General features: G+C 36.4%; 1 protein-coding gene across 3 annotated transcripts in view; it reads right to left on the bottom strand.

The window, feature by feature from the left end:
- Nucleotides 1–1,415: 1,415 nt before the first annotated feature.
- GPR63 (G protein-coupled receptor 63) overlaps nt 1,416–20,710 on the bottom strand; it is a 39,572-nt gene continuing 20,277 nt past the window's right edge. Inside the window, exons 2-4 of one of the 3 annotated variants that reach the window (XM_079147133.1) lie at nt 12,100–12,231; nt 10,949–11,142; nt 1,416–5,888 (exon numbers count right to left, since the gene is read on the bottom strand). In XM_079147133.1, the coding sequence (XP_079003259.1) occupies nt 4,479–5,738 (1,260 nt within the window). In that variant the 5' untranslated portion in view covers nt 5,739–5,888; nt 10,949–11,142; nt 12,100–12,231 and the 3' untranslated portion in view covers nt 1,416–4,478. Of the gene's footprint in view, nt 5,889–10,948; nt 11,143–12,099; nt 19,121–20,710 lie in introns of those variants that run through there. The other 2 variants (XM_079147132.1, XM_079147131.1) reach the window with 2 other exon arrangements.

Raw genomic sequence — 20,710 nt, 5'->3', positions numbered from 1 at the left:
CAGTTGCACATGACAAAGAAAAGCTAAAACACTCATACCTAATTTGCACAAAATTGAAACCTTTATAAACAAATGATATTTCCCAGGAATTTATAAGTGAATTTAGAAAGGTCTTATATTTTAGAAATGGACTTGCAGTATGAAATTGTTTATCAAAATAGAGGCAGACATTGTCATTGCTTTGCCAATTGACAATCTAATTTTAAATGACTCAGCTATAAAATTTTCATAACTTTCCTCAGCAGTGTCTTAAAACTGATTTTTAATACTAATAGTTTTTTGTCAAGTTTCATTTCATGCTGCTCTACTGTGAAAACCTATAAAACTAGAATAAAGGCACATACGTACAGGCTTTGAGAGCTACTTTGAAAATAAGAACCTGAAGAAAGCAGGATTTGAAACTAAACTCAGATTTCAATTTAACAGAAAAACATTATTCATGACAAACTTTTCTAGGATGAAATGAAATTATTAAAAAAAAAACCTACACTTTAGAAATGTTAAACATTTATTCATTTTCTCCTTGGGAGCTCTTTTCTTGAGGGTAGTAAGAATATGCACAAATAACCATACTTTTTGAGATCTAAATATTACAACCCAAAATTCAATGTCTTTTTTTCCACATAGGTTAGGTACTATTGTAAAATAAATTAATTTTAATTACAAAGGACTAGTACCAATAGGTATCTGAGAATTATTACCATTTACTTGCAATAACAAACATGTGCTTTGATATTTTTATTTATTATTATAAAAACTTGAGTTTTCAATGAAGGCCTTTTTAACAGGACTATGGTTGTAAAAATAAATTTACATCTAGAAGTTCTTTAAACTTAAACTAAAAATCATAGTAGAATAAAATGTCAAGCAAAAGAAAACTTCTGTGATATATACATAAAAATTTTCATGTAAACAAAAGCAAAGATCAACAAATTAAATATCTTTGTCAGCAACAGAGATACATAGATCAAAAAGGTTACTTTATTTTACTTCATGCTTCCATTGAACACAACTGGCATAAGCAGAGCAATAGTTATTAGATGAATTTTTACATTTCCCTCACATTTTTCAGGAAATTACATATAATAAAGAGATATCCTAGAGAGAGGTGTCTCTAGGAGAAAAGTAAGTAGAGCAAATAGGCTTCTGAAAGTCATGAATTAATTATTGTCATTCTTCTTGCTCTACTGTGAAACATACAATATGGTTTATCTAATTTTTGCCAGTCAAAAGAAAGTAAAGCTAACACTGGCAAGATTCATACTAACACACATGGTGGCCAATCAGGCACAAACACATGTAGATTTTCCTCTCAATGTGGACTCCCCATGCACTAGGAGATAATGGTTTCCAACACAAAACAATTATTTTGAGATAAAACAGACAATATTTAAAGGATATATTTTCTTCAGGAGTGTTTTTTGGAAGTGTGCCCTAGGGACCACCTGAACCACAATCAGGCAATATGCTCAATAAAATAAAAATGTACATTCCTGGGCTCAAATACAGACCCTCCGTGGGTCAAGGGATCTGCATTGGTTCTCTTGCTTGGGAATACTTAAACACTTATTAAAATTCAAATATCACTACCAAAGACTATTTGTGATTTCTCTGGACTTTGCCTTTTGACCACAAATACTTAATTATCTCTTTCATGCTTCCTATTTATTAGCCAGAAGGAAAAGAAAACAGCATCACTTCTGATTATGTCAGTCAGCAGTGATAAATAGTAGTGGTTTTCCTCCCCTCAAGAAAATATGGGGGAATAAGCAACAAGCAATTTTGCACCTAAATTTATTGAAGGTGCACCATAGTACTTTTCTTAAAGCTTCCGAAATGCATACAAACTTAAATGTTCAAAATGATTTGTAAACTTTCATCTGATCAAGATTATCCAGTGTAAAGAGAACTGCTCAGTGTTGTTGCTGAATTCTCACAAAGGCCCCTCACAGTCTTCTCTCAGGGACAATAAGCATCTGAGCAGGCTCTCCTGAGCTCTCGGCAAGGGAGACACTGACAACTCAGTAGCACAAAAGCACCTATAGACTGCTCATCAAATGAGAAAACAAAGCACAGTCAACTCCAGTCACAAAAGTCTGAAGACCTACCAATATGGAAGATGAATACAGATCATGCCAACTTTCCTGAGAGAAAGCTGAATCTCAAATATCCTGATTAATATCTGCTTGAATCCAGTTTATGTTGACAATGGAGAGCAAAATACACATCAACATGCTACTAGTATCTACTGCAGTGTTTATGTCCTAAGGATCCCCATGGACAAAAACAATTATATCTGTGGTTAAAATAAATTAGAAATTAAAGAGGTAGGTGACTATCATCTGAAGATGACCCCACAACATTTTGAATAATATATTTGAGTCCCAAAAGAGTTCTTTAAATGGACAGTGAATTCCAAAACCACTGAAATTGCCAAGCAGGGTTTCCCAACATCCTAACTCCTTATACCAAGTCACCCAGTTTTTAAGACAGTCATTTCTAAGTAACTAATGAAGTAAAATGTAAAGAAGTAATACTGGATACCAAAGAGTGACGCTGAAATCAGCTGAGCTCTTCAAATAGCTATACTCTCATAGGAAGGAAAAGCACATTGGAGTTGGATAAGACCCTAAAGATTAACCTAATCCAACTCTGGTTTTACAACTGAAGAAATAGACTGATTTTTTTCCAATGCTCACAAAGCACTAAAATTCTGAAAAGAGGTTAATCCATGGTTAAATTACCGATTTAGTCCATGATATAGCCAAGAGGCCACATTTTCAGCCCTTATGGCCTTAGTCTGTAGTTCCATTCCAGTTGGCTATTATAAAGTATGCCAGTAGTAACGGGAGCTGACCAAAGCCCTGCAAGCACCTGAGGAGAAAGATAGTCAGCAAGAGAAAAATAATTTGAAACCCCAGATCTTCCCTACTAAAACCTGCTGTAGGCTCAGATCAGGGTTTATCTTTCTTCTTTGTGGTAGAAACACCTCTGAGTACATTCACAAAGTCTAGCTCTGTTAGGACAAGCATTGGGTGACAAAACTGTTTTGCCCAGAACATTTAGAACTAATACAGCTGGACCACAGGAAACCTTCAAACCCGCAAGGGCACTACATATATCTGTATTTAACTGCTCAATAATCGTTGGTTACTTGTTTTGCATACCAAAAAGTCACCTTATTGACTAATCTTCATGTTTATTTTTATCTTTAGATTTTTTAAGATCCATAAGTGATTTTGTTTTCTATTTTTCAGACTTTCTGTTAGTTTCATATTTCTCTTGGTAATTAAAAACTGAAGCTATTTTTAAAGAAAGCATTACAGTTTAAAAAAAAATTTAAAGGATAGGCAGAGTTCCCTCATGACTATGAAACATTTATACTGAACAAAGTGTTTGTGTGGCACAGTGAAACAGCAGTCTCAGGATCTCAGCAGATGTTTGGATCCCAGGTCTACCACTAACTTTGGGCAGGATTTTAGTCCAAGTCATGTTTTCTTCATCTGTAAAAAGTTAAAAATAATATCTACCTTACAGAATGCCATGAGGATAAAATGATACACAGTGCCTGGCCCGTAGTAGGTGTCCGTAAATGGTGGTAGTACTCCCTACTACACTCAATGAGACTACTTGAGTAAAAGGAACTGCCACACCCTTCACCAGCCATGCCCCACACTGCATTCCCCTTTGAATATGCAAAGGGCTCTGTTGCCTCAATCACTCCCTATTGCTCTGAAGAGTTGCTATTGTGCTTTGAAAGTTTTCTACATTTTTATGTTCTCTCTTTCAAAATTGTACATGCAGATAAAACATTTTTTTAAAAATCATCTTCCTAGAAATGACAGTGCACATTTCCTGAAGCACAACATGTCATGTACAAAAACAATTCTGAAAAATATGACTGAATTAATTTGTACATTTTTTTCTTAAAGTGCACCAAAGTAAATAGTAATGACCTTTAAAATGTCACTAACATCCTTGGGTTATTTTTAAAAATAAAACTAAATATTTATCAAATGAGATGTATGGGGGTTTTGGCTCCAATGTGATGGCAAGAAGCAGCAGTGTTGTCCAGAAAATAAGAATTGATAAATTCAACTAAGCATTCCTTAGCAGCATACAAAACACTAACAATTCAAGATAACTGCAGGCTCAATAAAGTACAATCCTGATTCCTGCCACACACACCAAAAAAAAAAAAAAAAAAATTAGTCAATAAAACAATCTCCCCAGTCTAAACCAAGGATTTTTCTTGAACCCCGAAGGTAACATTTGTGATCACTTTCCAATTGTGTATCCTTGGTAACAGGATTACTATACTTTCTTTACACTGCACACACACACACACACACACACACACACACACACACACACACACCCTATAAAAAACAATAAAGTTTAAGTGGAAAAGCCATGTGAAAAAAGTTCAAAGTCAATAAAGAACAATCTTCACCCCAAATGACAGACAGCTCCAATATTCACACCACTGTTCGATGTTCCCCACACACATAGACAGCACTAGGACGTATCCGTCGCCTTGTGTGACCAGGGAGTTGTGGCAGAAACTTGAAGGACTTCGGCATCATGTCCAGGCAGGCGTCATGGAATTTCTTAATCCTCCAGTAGTAGATCAGTGGGTTCAATGCAGACTTGAGGTAGCAGAGCCAGAGTAGCCAGGTACTAATCTCAAAAAAGTTGTGCTTATAGTAAAAGCGCTTACTGAATGTTGCCACAAGGCTGTAAGTGGTGAATGGAGCCCAGCAGACAATGAAAACAGCAAAGAGAATCAAAATGGTGGTGAAGGCACGTGTTTTAAAGCCCATGTCAATGCTCATCTGGAAGGGCCTCTGTAGACTCATGAGACCCAGTTTGCTGGCTTGGCTGAGGCATATACCTTCAGGGTAGCTATGGATCCTCAAGGCATTGTGCCGAAGGGTGTTGAGTATGCCCATAAATGAATACAATATCACCAGGAAAGGTATGAAAAAAGAAATGAGAGAAATCAAAATCACATAGGCCTGGTAACCGGGATTGGTTGTGTACCCGAACACACACTGGGGGGCTCGGGAAGGTATCTGCAGGTCAGGGTTTCCTACAGCCAAAGGAAAAGCTACACAAAAAGAAGTTGCCCAAGAAACTGCAATCAGAACTTTAGCCCTATATGGATTTAGCTTATCCTGCCTTTGGACTATAATAAGGAATCTATCAATGCTAATGATGAGTAGGATGGCAACTCCCTCTATCACAAACAACCAGAAAAACATAGCTGATACCCTACAGAAGAATTTCCCAAAAATCCATCTGGTAGTAAGAATAGTTACCAGAGCAAAGGGCATGTTCAGCACCGCAAGCAACATATCTGCAAAAGCTAGGCTGGCAAGGAGGATGTTAATTGCAGATCGCATGGCTGCTTTTTGGTAAACCATGAGGCAAACAACCAAGTTCCCAAGGAGAGACACAAACAGAATAAATATCATGATAGCAGAAAGGATGATCTGGAGAGGCAAGCTCAGACTCTTAAAAACAGCTGGTGTTGGGGGCACACCTGTACTATTCACTGTCAAGGAGCTGAAACCACTGGGAGCCATGGTTTCAAAACTGTATCTAAGCAGTGGACCAATGCTGGGTGGCTGGAATGGTGGAGGGGCTGTAATATTCATGTGGGAGTTTTCATAGACTACAAATGTCATGTTGGATGCCCCAGTATGGGACGAAGTCAACACTGCTGAGAAGACCATGGTTTCAGGAGGACAGAAGGTGCAGGCAGAGATGGGTGTGTTCTTCAAACATTTCAACACAGAACAGCAGTATCAGGTTCCACGGATGGACTTGGAAACACATTCTGGAAAACGGACAAAGGGTTCCATCTCTCACAGGAGTTTTTTTGCCTGAAAACAAGGCCAAAATATGAAAAGTGAGTGAGAAATAGCTTTGTAAATAACATTTGAGTTCTTACTTCATGAAGGATCAGTTTTGCTCTTTTTCATCCCTTGAAAATACAGCCTCATCGGCATTAAAATATTGGTGCTCTGTTGTTTTTCTTTGAGTCAACCATGATGGAAATTTCATGACATTCATATATAAAGTGAAAAAGATTTCAAAATGTATTACTGCCACAAAGACAAAAGTTATAACATCATTCATTGTTAACTTTTTAAAAATTTACAATAATGTTAATGGCCTTGCTATAGTCACTATTAATATACATTGTATTATACGGTTCTCTTAGGAGTACTAATTTTTTTAAGACCTTTATAGTTATACATAGTATTTGGGTTCATCCCAACAAACCCATACATGCAACTTTCTACCAATTTCTGCAACCCACAAGTTTTATGTAAGGGGCTTTCTTAATCTATTATCTTACCAACCCATTTTCTTCCTTCTGTAGGTCTTTCCTAGAGAAGTAACTTTTACTTACAAAGAATTTTCTTTGAATTTCTGTGTAGACTTCAATAAACTCTTAAAAGATTAGGGGGAAAGGCACAGAAGTTGAAATCAAAATTGTAATTTGCTCATTACATGGACTTAGAATTAAGTCATTGATTTTTATGGGTAATTCCCTAAATCTCATATACTCATTTCTTGATATATGAAAGGTGGGCATCTCACCGGTGAGACTTCAGACTCGACACTGTAGTCAATCATGGGCTCTCTACCATACCTGTATCTATCCACAGTCCCCTTTCTCATTAAGTGCTGTCCTCATGAATAAGGTAAACAAAGATCTGTTTGGTCAACGTATCAATTTTACTACTTCCTCTCATTTTATGGCTTAATTTCTTTGCCCTTACTACATTTTATCCATCCTCACATATTCACTGTGAGATGCAAACATTCCTGGATAAGATCCCACACTTTGCCAGTGGCTCTCAAACTTTATAACCACAAAGGGATCAGTGGGGAGGGAGAAAAGGTGCTGAAAGGCTTTTTAACCATAATTACCATCAAAACACATATATCATTAAGAATAAAACTGCTTACTATATAAATCAGCCTCAATACAAGTCTACCTCCTGAGAAAAATTATAAATAGACAAATATATATCAAATCTAACATAACAGCTAAAGTTATGTTTGACCAACTGTGTTAAAATATGTTTTAAAAAACATATATCATCCTTCAGTAGTACACAGTTTAAAATACTTAGTTTCCTCATGGCTGGGGGAATAGCCCTGTGGTATAGCAAGAGGCCTTAGGATAAATCCCCAATACCCCAAAAATAAAAAATTAAAAGTAAAATCTAAAACAAAAGTTTGCTTGACTATGCTGAAGAAAAAAAAAAAATGGAATGAAACTAAAGCACAAGCTTAATTTAAAAGGTGCTTTTTAAGTTGCTATATTTGTATATGTAGCCACAATGTCTTTTCTACCATCAAGCTTCCCCTTACTATAAAAACTTCTAACTCAATTCATTTAGTTAGTCATCAAATATTTATGGAAGAGCCTACTATATTTCAGGCACTAAAGAGAAAATAATTAGCAAACAGTTCTGGATTTCTGGTTTGAAAGGGTGGACTGGGCTAGGACTGGAGATGTAGTTCAGGGTAGAGCACTTGCCCATGGCATGAAGCCCTGGGTTCAACTCCCAGCAGCCACGCCCCAAAAAAGGTAGACTCACAACAAACACTGCATCCCCCAAATCACAACAAAGTGACAGTTAATGGATTTTTGAAAACAAATTGTGCAAACCCAAAGGACAATAGGTATGAATAAAAGATACATCTGTAGACAGAAATTTTTTTTAAAAAAATGTTCTAAGGCAAAAAGCAAATAATGCGATGATTACTAACTTAACAAAGCAGAAGAGAAAACAACGTATCCTTAATCCTTTCATGATAATGTACTTTGAGGAAGATAAAACCCCCTGTAAGCCCCAGAGAAGCTATGGAAATCAGTTACCACAGAAAGTCCACGTGGAACTAAACACTGGAAAAACGACTGAAAATCAAAAAATCAGAAATGACCGAAACCACACTCCAGGTCTGGGTCTCCTCTCCTCTGTGCCATTGTGTGAAAGCATCAGTCTCCATTCCAGTAGACCAAGTCTGGCAGAACCAAACTTGGTAAGCACCAAACTAAAAAGTATCAGTGTGGGCTGCAAACAGCATGAGAACCTAGCTCTCTTCTCCACCCTGGAGGATCCAGAGGACACTGCCTTCGCCAAGGTTTTGAGAAATACGTTGGTTGAGAAGATCACCATCATCTTTGAAGATCTCTGCAAGAGCTTCTCTGCAGGTCAGGAATGACAATGGGCACTATTACCATCTAGAAATGGGATACTGGAATTGAATGGGGATGACAGCATCCCAGAGTGTCACAGACTGACAGCACACGGTGAGCATGTTTACCGTAACAGGCAACCGAGTGAAAACCTGTAGTCAGAATAGTTTGACTTGCAGAGATCTTTGGTGTTTCTAGAAACAATTAAAAACCTAATAGATCTACATAGGATGAAAACCTACTTGATCTAAATAAGATGAAAACTTAAAAAACAGAAAAATGCAACCTCTCAATACATTCTCAAACTTGATCCAATACACAGTCCTATAGCCCTTTGAGTAAAAGGAAGCCAGGTCCTTTTAAGGAAGCACCTTGCTACACAGCCATATTTTTAATTTTTTTATTTACTCTTTTTAGATATACCTGACAGTAGAATGTATTTTAAGATATTATACATATATGGAGTATAACTTATTCTAATTAACTTCCCATTCTTGTGGTTGAACATGATGTGGAGTTAACACAGGTCATGTACTCACATATGAAACAGCCATCTATTTAAACAGTAAATCTTCCTCTCAGTCTTCCCCCAAAACACCTGCAGTCAATTACCAGGGTGAATGTACACTGGAGAAGAGAAAATACTCAGAATTTTGTGGGATTGTTGAATATGACTCTGAACACTCATTGGAGGAGTGTGTTGTGGTACTGTGTTTCACTGTCCAGAGCAGGTGTTTAAAGAAATCACATGATTAATGGGTTATGGGCTCAGTTCCAACTCCCAGTCATCCCAGAACTCATGCCTTGGTTATTGTGCCCAGTTTTGAAATGTAGAGATGGTACAGACTTAATTGTGGATTCTCTCACTGGTATCCTAATCTAAAGTAAGGGCTATAAAGGCGTAATGTTCAAATGCAACCTCTAGAACTACCTCTACCTGTGAAAATAACAAGCAAAAGCACTATTTCATTCCTATAGGGATAGAAGAGATTAGGATCACCATTAAGGACTTGAAGGATGAATATCTTGCCAACTACATCCCCATTCAATTTGCCTAATTGATCTTGCAGAAAATGGACAGATTTTGGGAGAGTATAAATGTGTACCAGATGTGGTGTCATTGTTGAGGCAAATCAACATATTCCCTGGCATCTGGCACATAACTAATGATCTGTCAAGTTCTGCTTTTTTCTTTATATGTGTTAGCAAAGACTACCTGAAGTCATTTGCTTCCTACTATTCTACTAGGACCCTGTCAACTCTCCCAACACGCTGACATAATACACTGACAGGGACCTTGATTGCCACTCCTTTCCTTAGAATGCCATGCTGTCCAATCATACGCTGACTGAATAGTAAATAGTACTATTGGAAATTTACATGTGTGTCAGAGGGTGGAGAAATTCCTAGAAATATTCAGAGGCTCTTGATCTTTGTAAGTGTTCTTAGGGATCTTATAATGTCAAACTATCTCTTCCAAAATGATATCTCCCTCTTCCTATCACTAAAAAAAGAGGCACAGAATGTAGTTGGTGTTTTGTTTTTTTTTTTTTTTCCCTTGAGGTAATATACACCTCACCTCACTTGGATGTTATTCTGAGCCATTTATCACAAAACTTGAAAAGCTGCCAGGTTTGAATAAGTAATAAACAAGACTCAAAAATAGGTCCAGGTTGCTATGAAAGCTATTCTTTCATTTGGCCTATATGATTCAACAAATTCACTGGTGTTTTAAGTGTCTGTGACAGATAAGGATGGTATATGGTATCTGATAGGCACTCTACAGCTGAATCACAGTACAGATATTTAGGTTTTTGGAACAAAACTATGTAAGATGAGCACTCCATTTGAACTTGCTCTCCAAAGCCACAAAAATGAAGAGTGCACAGGACATTAAAACTTAAGTGGAGATTCCATATGTGAAATCATGACTGGCAAATCCAGTGGGCACAGATGGGTAACCTGAGCAAGTAGCTCTGATTTTCATAACTCCTACTCTTTTAATACATTGAGCCTCTCTTTAAACTTAACCTGTGGCCTCACTGAGGGGTTCTTTATGACCAGTTAACTAAAGAAGAAAATTCAGGTCTGATTTAAAGATGGTATCATAAAATATGCTGGTGCCACTCAAGAGTAAAAAGTTGTAGAGTTTGGAGTTGGGTTCAATAGTAGAGCGTTTGTCTGGCATGTGTAAGGCACTGGGTTAAATTCTCAGCACCACATATGAATAATATGAATAAAGATAGATCAACATCTAAAAATAAAAATTAAAAAAAAGAACAAAGAGTTGTAGCATGACAGTTCTCCTTGGGAGCCCTGAAGGACATACAAAGGGAAAAACTCCAACTAGGCAAGACTTTGACCTGGATACCTGGTTATTCTTTTTTTTTTTTTTTTTTTTTAAGGAGATAGATCAGAGGTGCATAAGTACAATCAATCATGAATGGGGGCTAATGTTTTGGCTGACTGGTCATTTCAAGCACACTGAACAGCAACCTCCGAGAAAAGGACTTAAGTATCAGCCAGATGACTAAATTTATGGAGATCAATCAATCTCCTCCTCCAGTCACCCCTGTTCTTCACTAAAGGGCTCATGAGTGACATGGCCATGGTGGAAGGGAAGTAGATTGTACATGAGCTCAGCAACATGTTTCACGTGTCTACTCACCAAATCCAATCTAGCACAGTCACTGAGTACTCATAAGAGATCAAAGCTCAACTTACTGGATATGGCATCATCTCCTGGAGACACCAGTCAGGCATCTGGTAGCTCGTTGATTATAAAGATTACTTCCATTATTGGAGACTTCGCTCTTATTAGAGTACACCCATATTCTGGGTAATTTTGCCAAATTAAACCATCAAGCATAATGTCAGCATGTTTACTATCCTGTGCCTCCTTCATTGCACACAATATCCTGTGTATACCAGAGGAAAATAGGAAGTTCATACTCACTACAATAACACTTTTGGAAGAAAGAGTAAGAACTAAAAAACAAAGCATTTAGAATTTTCAGTATCCAGAAGCATAAAGGAAAAGACATAGCAATATACTTAGTACTTAAAGAAGCAATGTTTATTATTGGAGAATTACCATTTTTCTCCTGTGTTTTGTTAGGAAAATTATAACGTAAAAATTTGTCTTAAGCTCTTTGAGTGTATGTTAGTTATTTAAAATTTCAGAGAAACTCTACAAAATTATTGTTATTATTAAATTCACTATTAAAAGGATAAGAAAACTGTTCCATAGGGAGGTCAAATAACTTGCCCAGGGTCACACAACTAATGATGGGCAAAACTGGGACTTAAACCCGAGAAGTTTGCTCTCAGTAATTGCTCTATACTGCTAAAACTGTGAAAAATGTACAGAAATGTTACAAGTACAAGAAAAATAAAACACCTAGTTTGTTTTCACTTACATCACATATATTTTCAAAGACATTATTAAATTTAAAAAGTAGCTACAACAGATTTAGAAATGTATTTGATTGAGAAATTAATCACAATTATGTCTGTATTTTAATGAAATGTTGGGCTTGATGTCATGATTACAAATGTTTAGGCCTGCCAAGAAATCTCTGACATATAGAATCTAAATATGCATAGGAAATTCAGACTTTTTGTTTCCAAAAATAAGATTCAATTAAAAAAGAATTTTAACAGTGCTGAATTTGCTCAGTGATTCCCAGTGTAAATGTCAACAATATTATGGAGTACAAATACAATTAAGTTCCAAAGTAATGAAATTAGTTTTCACATGTGGTCTCTAAAGTCAGAATGACCATCTTTTAAGCATAACCTCACATGAAACAAACAGAAAGGGAAATTCTAAAATCCTAATAAAAGTAAGTACTTAAGGAAAGATTTCTTGATACCAATTGTTTCAGAGCCCAATAAGATTTCCTGATGCTGTAGTAATAGAAATGCCAGCTGTTTTTCAGAGAAGAGTTTCACATATCCAAATGTTCAGGGTTTCCATAAAACTCCGCAAGCAGCTCTCATCAAAACTGGGAATGCAGAAAGGAGGAAAAAAGTGGGACAGCTGCACTGAAACTACAGTCAACTAAACAGGACTTCTTTTCTAATCTCTTCATCATCGCCATTTCTTCAAGATGTTGTTCCTCTCCTCTTTCCCCTCCCTTTCCCCACTCCCCACTTTTATTTTTTGCTGTATGATCTTATTCTGAGCCCTGAAAGTTTTCAAAACCAACCTCCATTTCCAGTCTCAGATATGAGACCACCCTTGGATCTACACACATGCTGAAGTATACTGGCCTTGCCAGCTCTGTTACTGCATCTCTGTCTCCACCAGGAGAATCTTGCTAGCCTTCTCAGGCCAGTTTAGACCCCCAAGTGGCACAATATTCAGAGTGCAAGCTAAATGCAGCGTCTCACTATCAGTTTTCTCTACCATAACTCAGGTTGCCATTCTTAAAAAAAGGACGAGAGCTCCACACTATGGCCCACACCCTTAGAAGTAAAGTCATTATGTAAAAGTCTGCCTTGATGTTAAAATTCATCAGGTTGCCTGTGTGTGTGTGTGTGTGTGTGTGTGTGTGTGTATAAAATTTTTAAAATCCTTTATGGCTCAATAGATATGTTCTCTTTATATGCTGTTTGACTTGAATCAGATCCTATATTTTTCTCTTCCTTTCATGTGCATTTATAATGTGTGTATGCATGCATGTATATATGCATATGTATATAAACAGTAAAATAGTCACCAAATGGACAAAAAGGATTTATTTTCTGATAGCAAACTAAAGAAGCAAAATATGTTCTCCATATTCATTCCTGGTTTTGTAAAAAATTTTTCACGTTAAACCAATACTGATCTGTATTTTTCTGTCACACTTTTCTTGTTTCCTGTGCAAAATTCCTCTAGGGTGCAGGCCACAATCTATCTTATTTGTAACCTATCAGCCCTATCATAAAGCTATGCACTCAAAAAAAAAAAAAAAAACTATACACTCTAGACATAATTAAAAATGCAATCAGTAATCATGTATTTGTATTACCCTCCCTTCAACCATTAAGACCAGAGTGAGAAGCAAACCACAGACTGAAGATCTTCTCTAAAACAGTGCAAGCAAAAGATATGGGCTCAAGTTTCTGAGGGCTCCCAGCAGAGACCTCTCTGTCTGTTACCATCTCCAGTCCTAGCACAACATCCCTAAACCAATGTGCTTCACTGATCATGTTCTGAAGTCTGGCCTTTATTCCAGCTGCTGGGAAGGTTTCAGCAGCAACACTTCAAAACAATTTTTTCTTTCTTCCTTCCATAAGTAAAGTGAATACATAATGAACTGCTTATATAGACTAGAAGAGAACTAAAATAATAGCCCCGAAGGGTTAGAGCAGATTCATTACTGACATAGTAGAACAAACAGGAAGGATTTGAAATATTGTCTTTACTCAAACTCTCCACTTTTATCTTGAACAAAGTAAAAGCCTAAGAGAAAGGAGAGTTCTGATGTAAGCTTAGGGAGCATATCTCCTTCCTGGCCAGAGGCTACGCTTGAGGAGAAAAGGTGTCACACCATTGTCCTCCTCTGTGATCTGCCATACTCTTAGCCAAGAATTATTTTACTTGGCCTTCAAGGTTCACTCCCTCTGTTGCCATTTTTCCTCTGATTCAAGTATGAAAGTAACCTGAAAACTAACAAAGGAGTAAGAAGATGAATCATACATAAATCCCTATCCACTGCCTATATTAGATCCTTACCATATGTCTAAAGATTCTAATTAGCAAGGGGGAAAGGTCCACAAAGGACACAGAAGGATGGAAGCAAATATATTCTGAGTATCCTGAATTCTGGAAATAAAGCCAGCAGCTCAAATCTCATCTTTATTTCATTAAAAACAAAAGCAATCACTTTCATTGTGCATCTTTTGTTACAATTTTAAAAATAGCTAACAAATATATTTACATTGCTAAAGCAATGTCCACAATTTTTTCAGTTGAATTCTGTTATTCTTTCACCTACCCATAAGTAGAGCAAAAAGAAGCTTTGAATAAACTAACCAAAAAATGAATGTGCAATAATAAAGTGCAGGGGGTGGGGTAGAGGAGGGTTCATTTAAAGTTACTTAATTTGTTTAATTATTTATTTTTTATTGAACCAGGGCTTTGTGCATGCTAAGCACATGTTCTACCACTGAGCTATCCCCCTAGCCCTTATCCTTTTGTTGTTGTTGTTTTAAATAAAAACAAAATCATCACTGTGTCAAATTCTTACTGATTTCTATGGTATAGTCAACTTAAAACCTGTGCTCAATAAAGCTTATGGGAAAAAATGATCTAGGCATATTTTCAACATGAACTATATATAGACAGTGTTCTATTTATAACTGTTTCATTCCTAATACATTTTTAATTTCAATCAGAACAATCACCACAAAAGAGAAGAATTTTCTCAGTATGCTCAAAGGAACATTCAGTTTTTCCATGGACACTTAAAAAAATTAAATTAAGCAAGAGGATTTATTTGCATTCATGTTGCTCTTTCCAACAAATACTAAGAAGAAATTAAATGTTAGCAAGTGACTTCTGATGGCAATTAAAACTGAAACTCAAATGGGAAGAAAGGTCAGCACTTAATAGAAAAGTAAACTAATAGTAATTAAAAACTAGAAAAATGTACTTTTTAAGTGGCTAATACAAGATTAACCTTTTGGAATCTTTCTAGAAATGCAAAAAAAAAAAAAAATGTGCCCCATGGATGATGAGTTTTGCTCATATTCCTTTTGTTGTCTATTTCTATTTCTTACTCTGTAGTTCGCATTCACTAGGTCATTGTTCTACTGAGGATCTTTATCTGCCTCAAAACTATTACTGACCAAAAAGTAGTTGATTTAATTTCATCACCTTTTAATAGTTCACAGACACATTACTTACAACCATTGACATTTCTCATGATGGTGTTTGACTGCAAATTCAACACTTAGTAGGAAATACCAAGTTTTATTAGATAATGAACCCCAAATCTTAAGACAAATTATATGCCAGTCTACATCTATAACTAATCTGTTAAAACTTGAAAATCTCCTTCTATCGTCTTAGTTTATTTTCTGTTGCTGTTACAGAATACTCCAGACAGAGTGATTTGTAAAGGGAATGGCTTACTTTGGCTCCTGGTTCTGGAGTAGCCTCTAGAAGCTGTGCTCCTTTCCAGGTATTCCCCAGAAGGCTGGTAGTTTAAGGACATGGTTCAGACAAGGGGTTCCTGCTGCTTCAACTCATGGTGAAAAGTGGAAGGGCAAGCAGACCCATGTGACAGAGAACACAAACTCATAGGTTACCAATCCAGTGCCACTGGAGTGCAAACTCACTCACTCCCACAAAATACCACTTATCCCTCTTTGAGCACACAAAACCAGTGACTCAGTACTGTGAATTTTACCTCTAAGAAATTCTTTAACTGTTTCCCCTCCTGCTTACTGCTATGACCATGTTCCTGAACTCCAGCCTTTTTGATTTATTTTCTAAGTTTTGAGACAGAGTCTCCTAAACTGCGCAGGCTGGCTTGAACTTGCAATCTTTCAGCCTCAGACTCCCCAGTCTCTGGGACTACAGGTACATGCCCAGTCGCTTTCATTATTTTCATGAGAAAGTAAAAATAATTAAGTTGAATCACAGGAATATTTTCAATTTGTTTGAAAGAAAAAACAAAACCATGCCTCAAAGAAATTCCAATACAGTAAACCCTAACTCTATGAATATTCTTTATAGCTGAGTGAGTAACCCAACTAACACTGAGTTTAGTGCATGAACTTAACCACCTCTATGATAGACATATTTTAACAAATACTATTCATTTTCCTAGTTTCTTTAATTTATGCTGTAATGTCATTAAAGACACAGATGTGTACGACACATGGTTGACGGGCTTTCTCCATGACTGGTCTGCTACTGTGCATCTTTAGAGCTCCCCAAAGACTACACAAAGACAGGTTCTGAATGGCTTGCTTCCCTTACTGGGATCCATGGTTTTCTCTGGGAGTTAATGAACTCTATTGAAGCAACTCTGCAGCACACATTTCCAGGACGTTTCCAATGCTTATATATTCACAGGCTAATGGGGACAAGTGTGGGTGGATGCTTTGCCCCCACCTCCACCACTCCAATCAAACTGTTCCAACATCTGCTTCTGATGCTTTCTCTAGTTTCCAATGTCTTTAGCTTCCACCTGCCCTTGCTGGTGCTTCTACTTCTTGTAGTGCAGGCTGTTGTTGCTCTAGGAAAGACTTCATAGCACTAGTAATTTGCTACTCTCTCCTTTTCCTGTATTTTCTATCTCTTATCATTTCACCCTCTTTGGTCTAAATGATAGGGACTTTAATATGAAGCCAATTGGTATCTTTGTTCATTGGACCTGCTTCTTCTTCCTCATTTCTTCAAAAATAAAAAAATTAGCAAGCCTGCTGTATCATCTGGGAATTTACTCTTCAAAGGGTGGTCCACAGACCAGCAGCATCTGCACCACTGGAAGCTTGTTGGAAATGCAGAATATCTGGCTCCAGACTGAATCAGAATCTGCATTTTAAAAAGATCCTGAGGTGATTCCCAAGCACATTACAGAGTAGAAATGATTCAGGGGTCTTTGGTAAGTTGTTTTCAGCTGTCAAACCTCTATAGCTCTACTTACAGATTAAATGCTATTCTAGCCTAAGGAAATGTAAAAGGCCATGACTTGTTTCACCTTGCCAATAAATTGGGAAGCACCATCATCAATAATAATGAATCCAGCTATAAAAATGGAGCTGTCCATACCTGAGCTCTGGGAACAGTGTTCGAATATATATAACAAATACTAAGATATTGGAGAAATTCAAGGGAAGTATAGAAAAAAAATATTTTCCCACTGATTTGTTCACATTCTCACTTGTTATTAGGTGCAGGAAACACTGGAGAAATGCAAATAACCTTTATATCATGTTTTCATATGAACTGATTCTTCATAAATAATCAATTTACAGGTGGACACAGTAAGTTAGTTTTAAATCGATTATGGAATCTTTTTGATCCAACTTAAATATAGTGTCTCCATGATTTAGAATAACATCTATATATTAGAATCTCAGTCAGAGCCAAACCAAGTAATATGTACCTTACAAAACCTTTTGTTTTGTGATAATTGTAGACTCACATGCTGTTTTCAGAAACAATACTTATATCCTACTAATCCAGTTTCCACAAGTTTCTTGCCAAACTATACAAAATACCACCATCAAGATATTGACAATGGACAGTCAAGACACAGTTCTGTAACTGCAAGGATCACTCCTGTTATCCTTTTAAGGATACACCCTTCCGTCCCACTCCCCCACCATTCCTGACCCCTGACAACCACTGATCTAATCCATTATTGATGTCTATAAGTCTATCATTTTAAGAATGTAATACAATCATACAGTACGTAATCTTACAGTATGTGATCTTTTGAGACCGGCATTTTTCACTTAGCATAATTTTGTTGAGATTCATTCAAGCTGTTTTATGCATCAGTAGTTTGTTCCTATTTCTTGCTGAATAATATTCCACACATCAACAACAGTTTAACCACTGGGAGACATAAGAATTGTTTACAGCTTTTGTAAACAATATATAAAGCTTCTGTGAACATTTGATATGAATTTTGGTGTAAATAGAAGTTTTGCTTTCTCTGGATAAATGCCCAAGAATTCAATTCCTGGATCATTAGGTAAATGCATATTTAATTTTATAAGAAACTGCCAAAGTGTTTTCCAGAGTAGCTGGTCTACTTTACAGTCCCTCCACCAATATATGAGTAATTCAGTTTCTCTATGTTCTTACTAGCTTTTAGCAATGCCTGTGTTTTGAATTTTAGCCATCAAGGCAGGTGAGCTCTCACACACCCTGGGAACTCACTGCTCTGCTATTCCTCAGTTTCTGTGGGCAGCCTTCCTTCCTTCAACCTTCCAGAAATGTCCAGTGCTTACTTGTTGTAAGATATTCAAACAGAAGAACCTGGGAAGAACAAGGTAGTTTCCTCCTCACTAAAGCAAAATTTCCAATGAATCAATTTTTTATATGTCTGTACTCTTAAAAATTTGTTCTTTTTAGATATACATGACAGTAAAATGTATTTTGACATATTATACACACATGGAGCACAACTTCCCATTACTGGGGTTGTACATGGTTTGGAGTTACACTGTTGTGTATTCATATATGAACACAGGAACGTAATGTCTGATCCAATATACATTTTTAATGTTATTTCTGGTGCAAGAAGAAAAGGAAAGAAGAATGATAGCCATAGTTATATATACAAATGGACTTCCAGACATCTTCTACTATTTATAACACGCCACCTTGTGGTCATTTAATGACTGTTGGGGACAAACAAGCAAAAAACCAAACCAATAAAATAGGATCAGCATTGGTGGTAACAATTCGTAAAAGTATTTTTTATATCTCACAGAATAAATATATAGATATAGACATCTTTATTGATAGATACATGTATCTTAAAATACCTACTATGGCCTACTATGGTCTTCAGAAAATAAAGTGCAAACTTTAAAAAAAAAAACTTCCGTCGTAGAAATATTCTCAAAGTTCATGCTAAGAAACCACTGAACCCGTCTGTTTTTATTCTCTTTTTAAAAAAATCTCTGCAAAATATGAATGGAGAGAAAAATCACTCCACCATAAAAAGCATTTCATTTCTCATCTTATAGATATATATACACATTCTTGGGTCTCACCTACAAGTTTGCTTTACCTTTGAGATGTCTTCTGTTGTTTGATCTTTATCTGTGAGCAGTAGCTATGGTCGATTAACATAAGGGTGAGCCACAAGGACGGGATAAGAACATCTACATGTGTCCACTAGATATTACATTTGAATCGAAACAAAGTCTTATTTGAAGATTGGCACTACCTGGAATGTAGGATATGAAAACTATAAAAATTCAACAAAGAAAGGATAGCTCTAGTATTATTTATGCTAATTCAAAGCAAATATATTTTATGTACTATGACATTCAATGGTACTCAGAAAATAGTCCCTAGACTTATTCCTGCCAACTTTATATTAAAAAATACATTATATACATATGTATGTAATTATATTCTTTGTATATGCATGCGCACATACATACCTAGCAACTTTTCAACCAAATGAGAAAAATGTTTCATATTTATCACTGCTGGTTGAGTCCTACATGTAAGCATTTCCCACTCAAGTCGCATTCCTTTTCTTATTGGTTTCTTTTCCTGACAGTGGAGAATACCACAGATACCATTCTTATAAAAAACATTTCTGTACAATTTCTCCTAAAAGTGAGCTAAAAGTGAAAATCTCCACCACTCTGCTGTTCCTACTTAACAGTCATATGAATTTGTGCCAGTTTCAGAGTTGCCAGTTTTCACAAAACTCTGTCATATCCATCATGTCTTAAACAAAAACACTGCCTCTCATCCTCTCTCTACTCCCTTTACCTTTATTAGTAACAATACCAATTAATGCCAATCTTGGGTTAATATTCATCAAGTACTTACTTAGTGCTTTCATATTAGCTAAACATCACTCTGCACTCTTTACAAAAATCAGTATAATTAATAGCTCTAGAAGATGGGCATCATAACTGTCCTCTTATAGATGAGAAAGCTGAGCAACAAAGTAATTAGATACCTTTCCCAGGATCACACAGCTAATAAATGGTAGAGTTAGGATTAACACTCAGGTAACCTGGCTCTGGTCTGGGAATCATCATCACATTTAGGGGGAAAAAGTCTTATTCAAGAATATATGAAAAAATTAAGATGTGCAATTTTACCTACCATAAAATAGCCCTCATTATTATTATGTACCAGTCCTTGGCATATATTATTAATCTTGAAAAAGAGCCCCAAAGGTACAAGCTATTTCCCCAAGATACAAAGAGGGTGGCTTCCAGCACTGGTGGGGAAAGCTGGAACCAGAACCCAGGGCAGCCTGGCTCCAAAGTTTCTATTCTTTTCAAAATGCTTTGTTGCCTCTCTCATCTCCCTAAGAAGAAAAAAGGGACTCTAATTTCATTAACATACCAATTTGCAATGTTAAAAGTGTTGTTCCTAGATGTGTCCAACACCCCTGGGCTTACACCTTGAAGGTTTTATTTTGAGACCAGCCTTCTCCAAAGACTTCCATTTTTCTTCAGAACACCATTCCCTGAAGACTTGTGGCAGCATGAGAGAAGACACTGTGCTTTATGCAGAGTTGATGAAATAACCAAAAATAAATATAGGGCAGTGACTAAAACAAGGACATTTCTGTGAGTAAAATTATATTTCCTAAACTAAAAGAACCAAAGTGTGCCAAACATAAGGAAAATTTCACTGTTCCTCATCCTTAGACACTATTTTCATAATGCTGACTAAAATTTGAGTTGTCTGGATGATTTCTTGAAATCCAAACACTTGGTTAGAGTAAAATAAACTATGTGAATGGAGAATGCTTTAGATTTTCTAAATTT

This window comes from Sciurus vulgaris (assembly GCF_902686455.1).
Source record: "Sciurus vulgaris genome assembly, chromosome: 7".
In the NCBI taxonomy this organism is placed as follows: Eukaryota; Metazoa; Chordata; class Mammalia; order Rodentia; family Sciuridae; genus Sciurus; species Sciurus vulgaris.
This window is presented reverse-complemented; position numbering and strand designations above follow the sequence as displayed.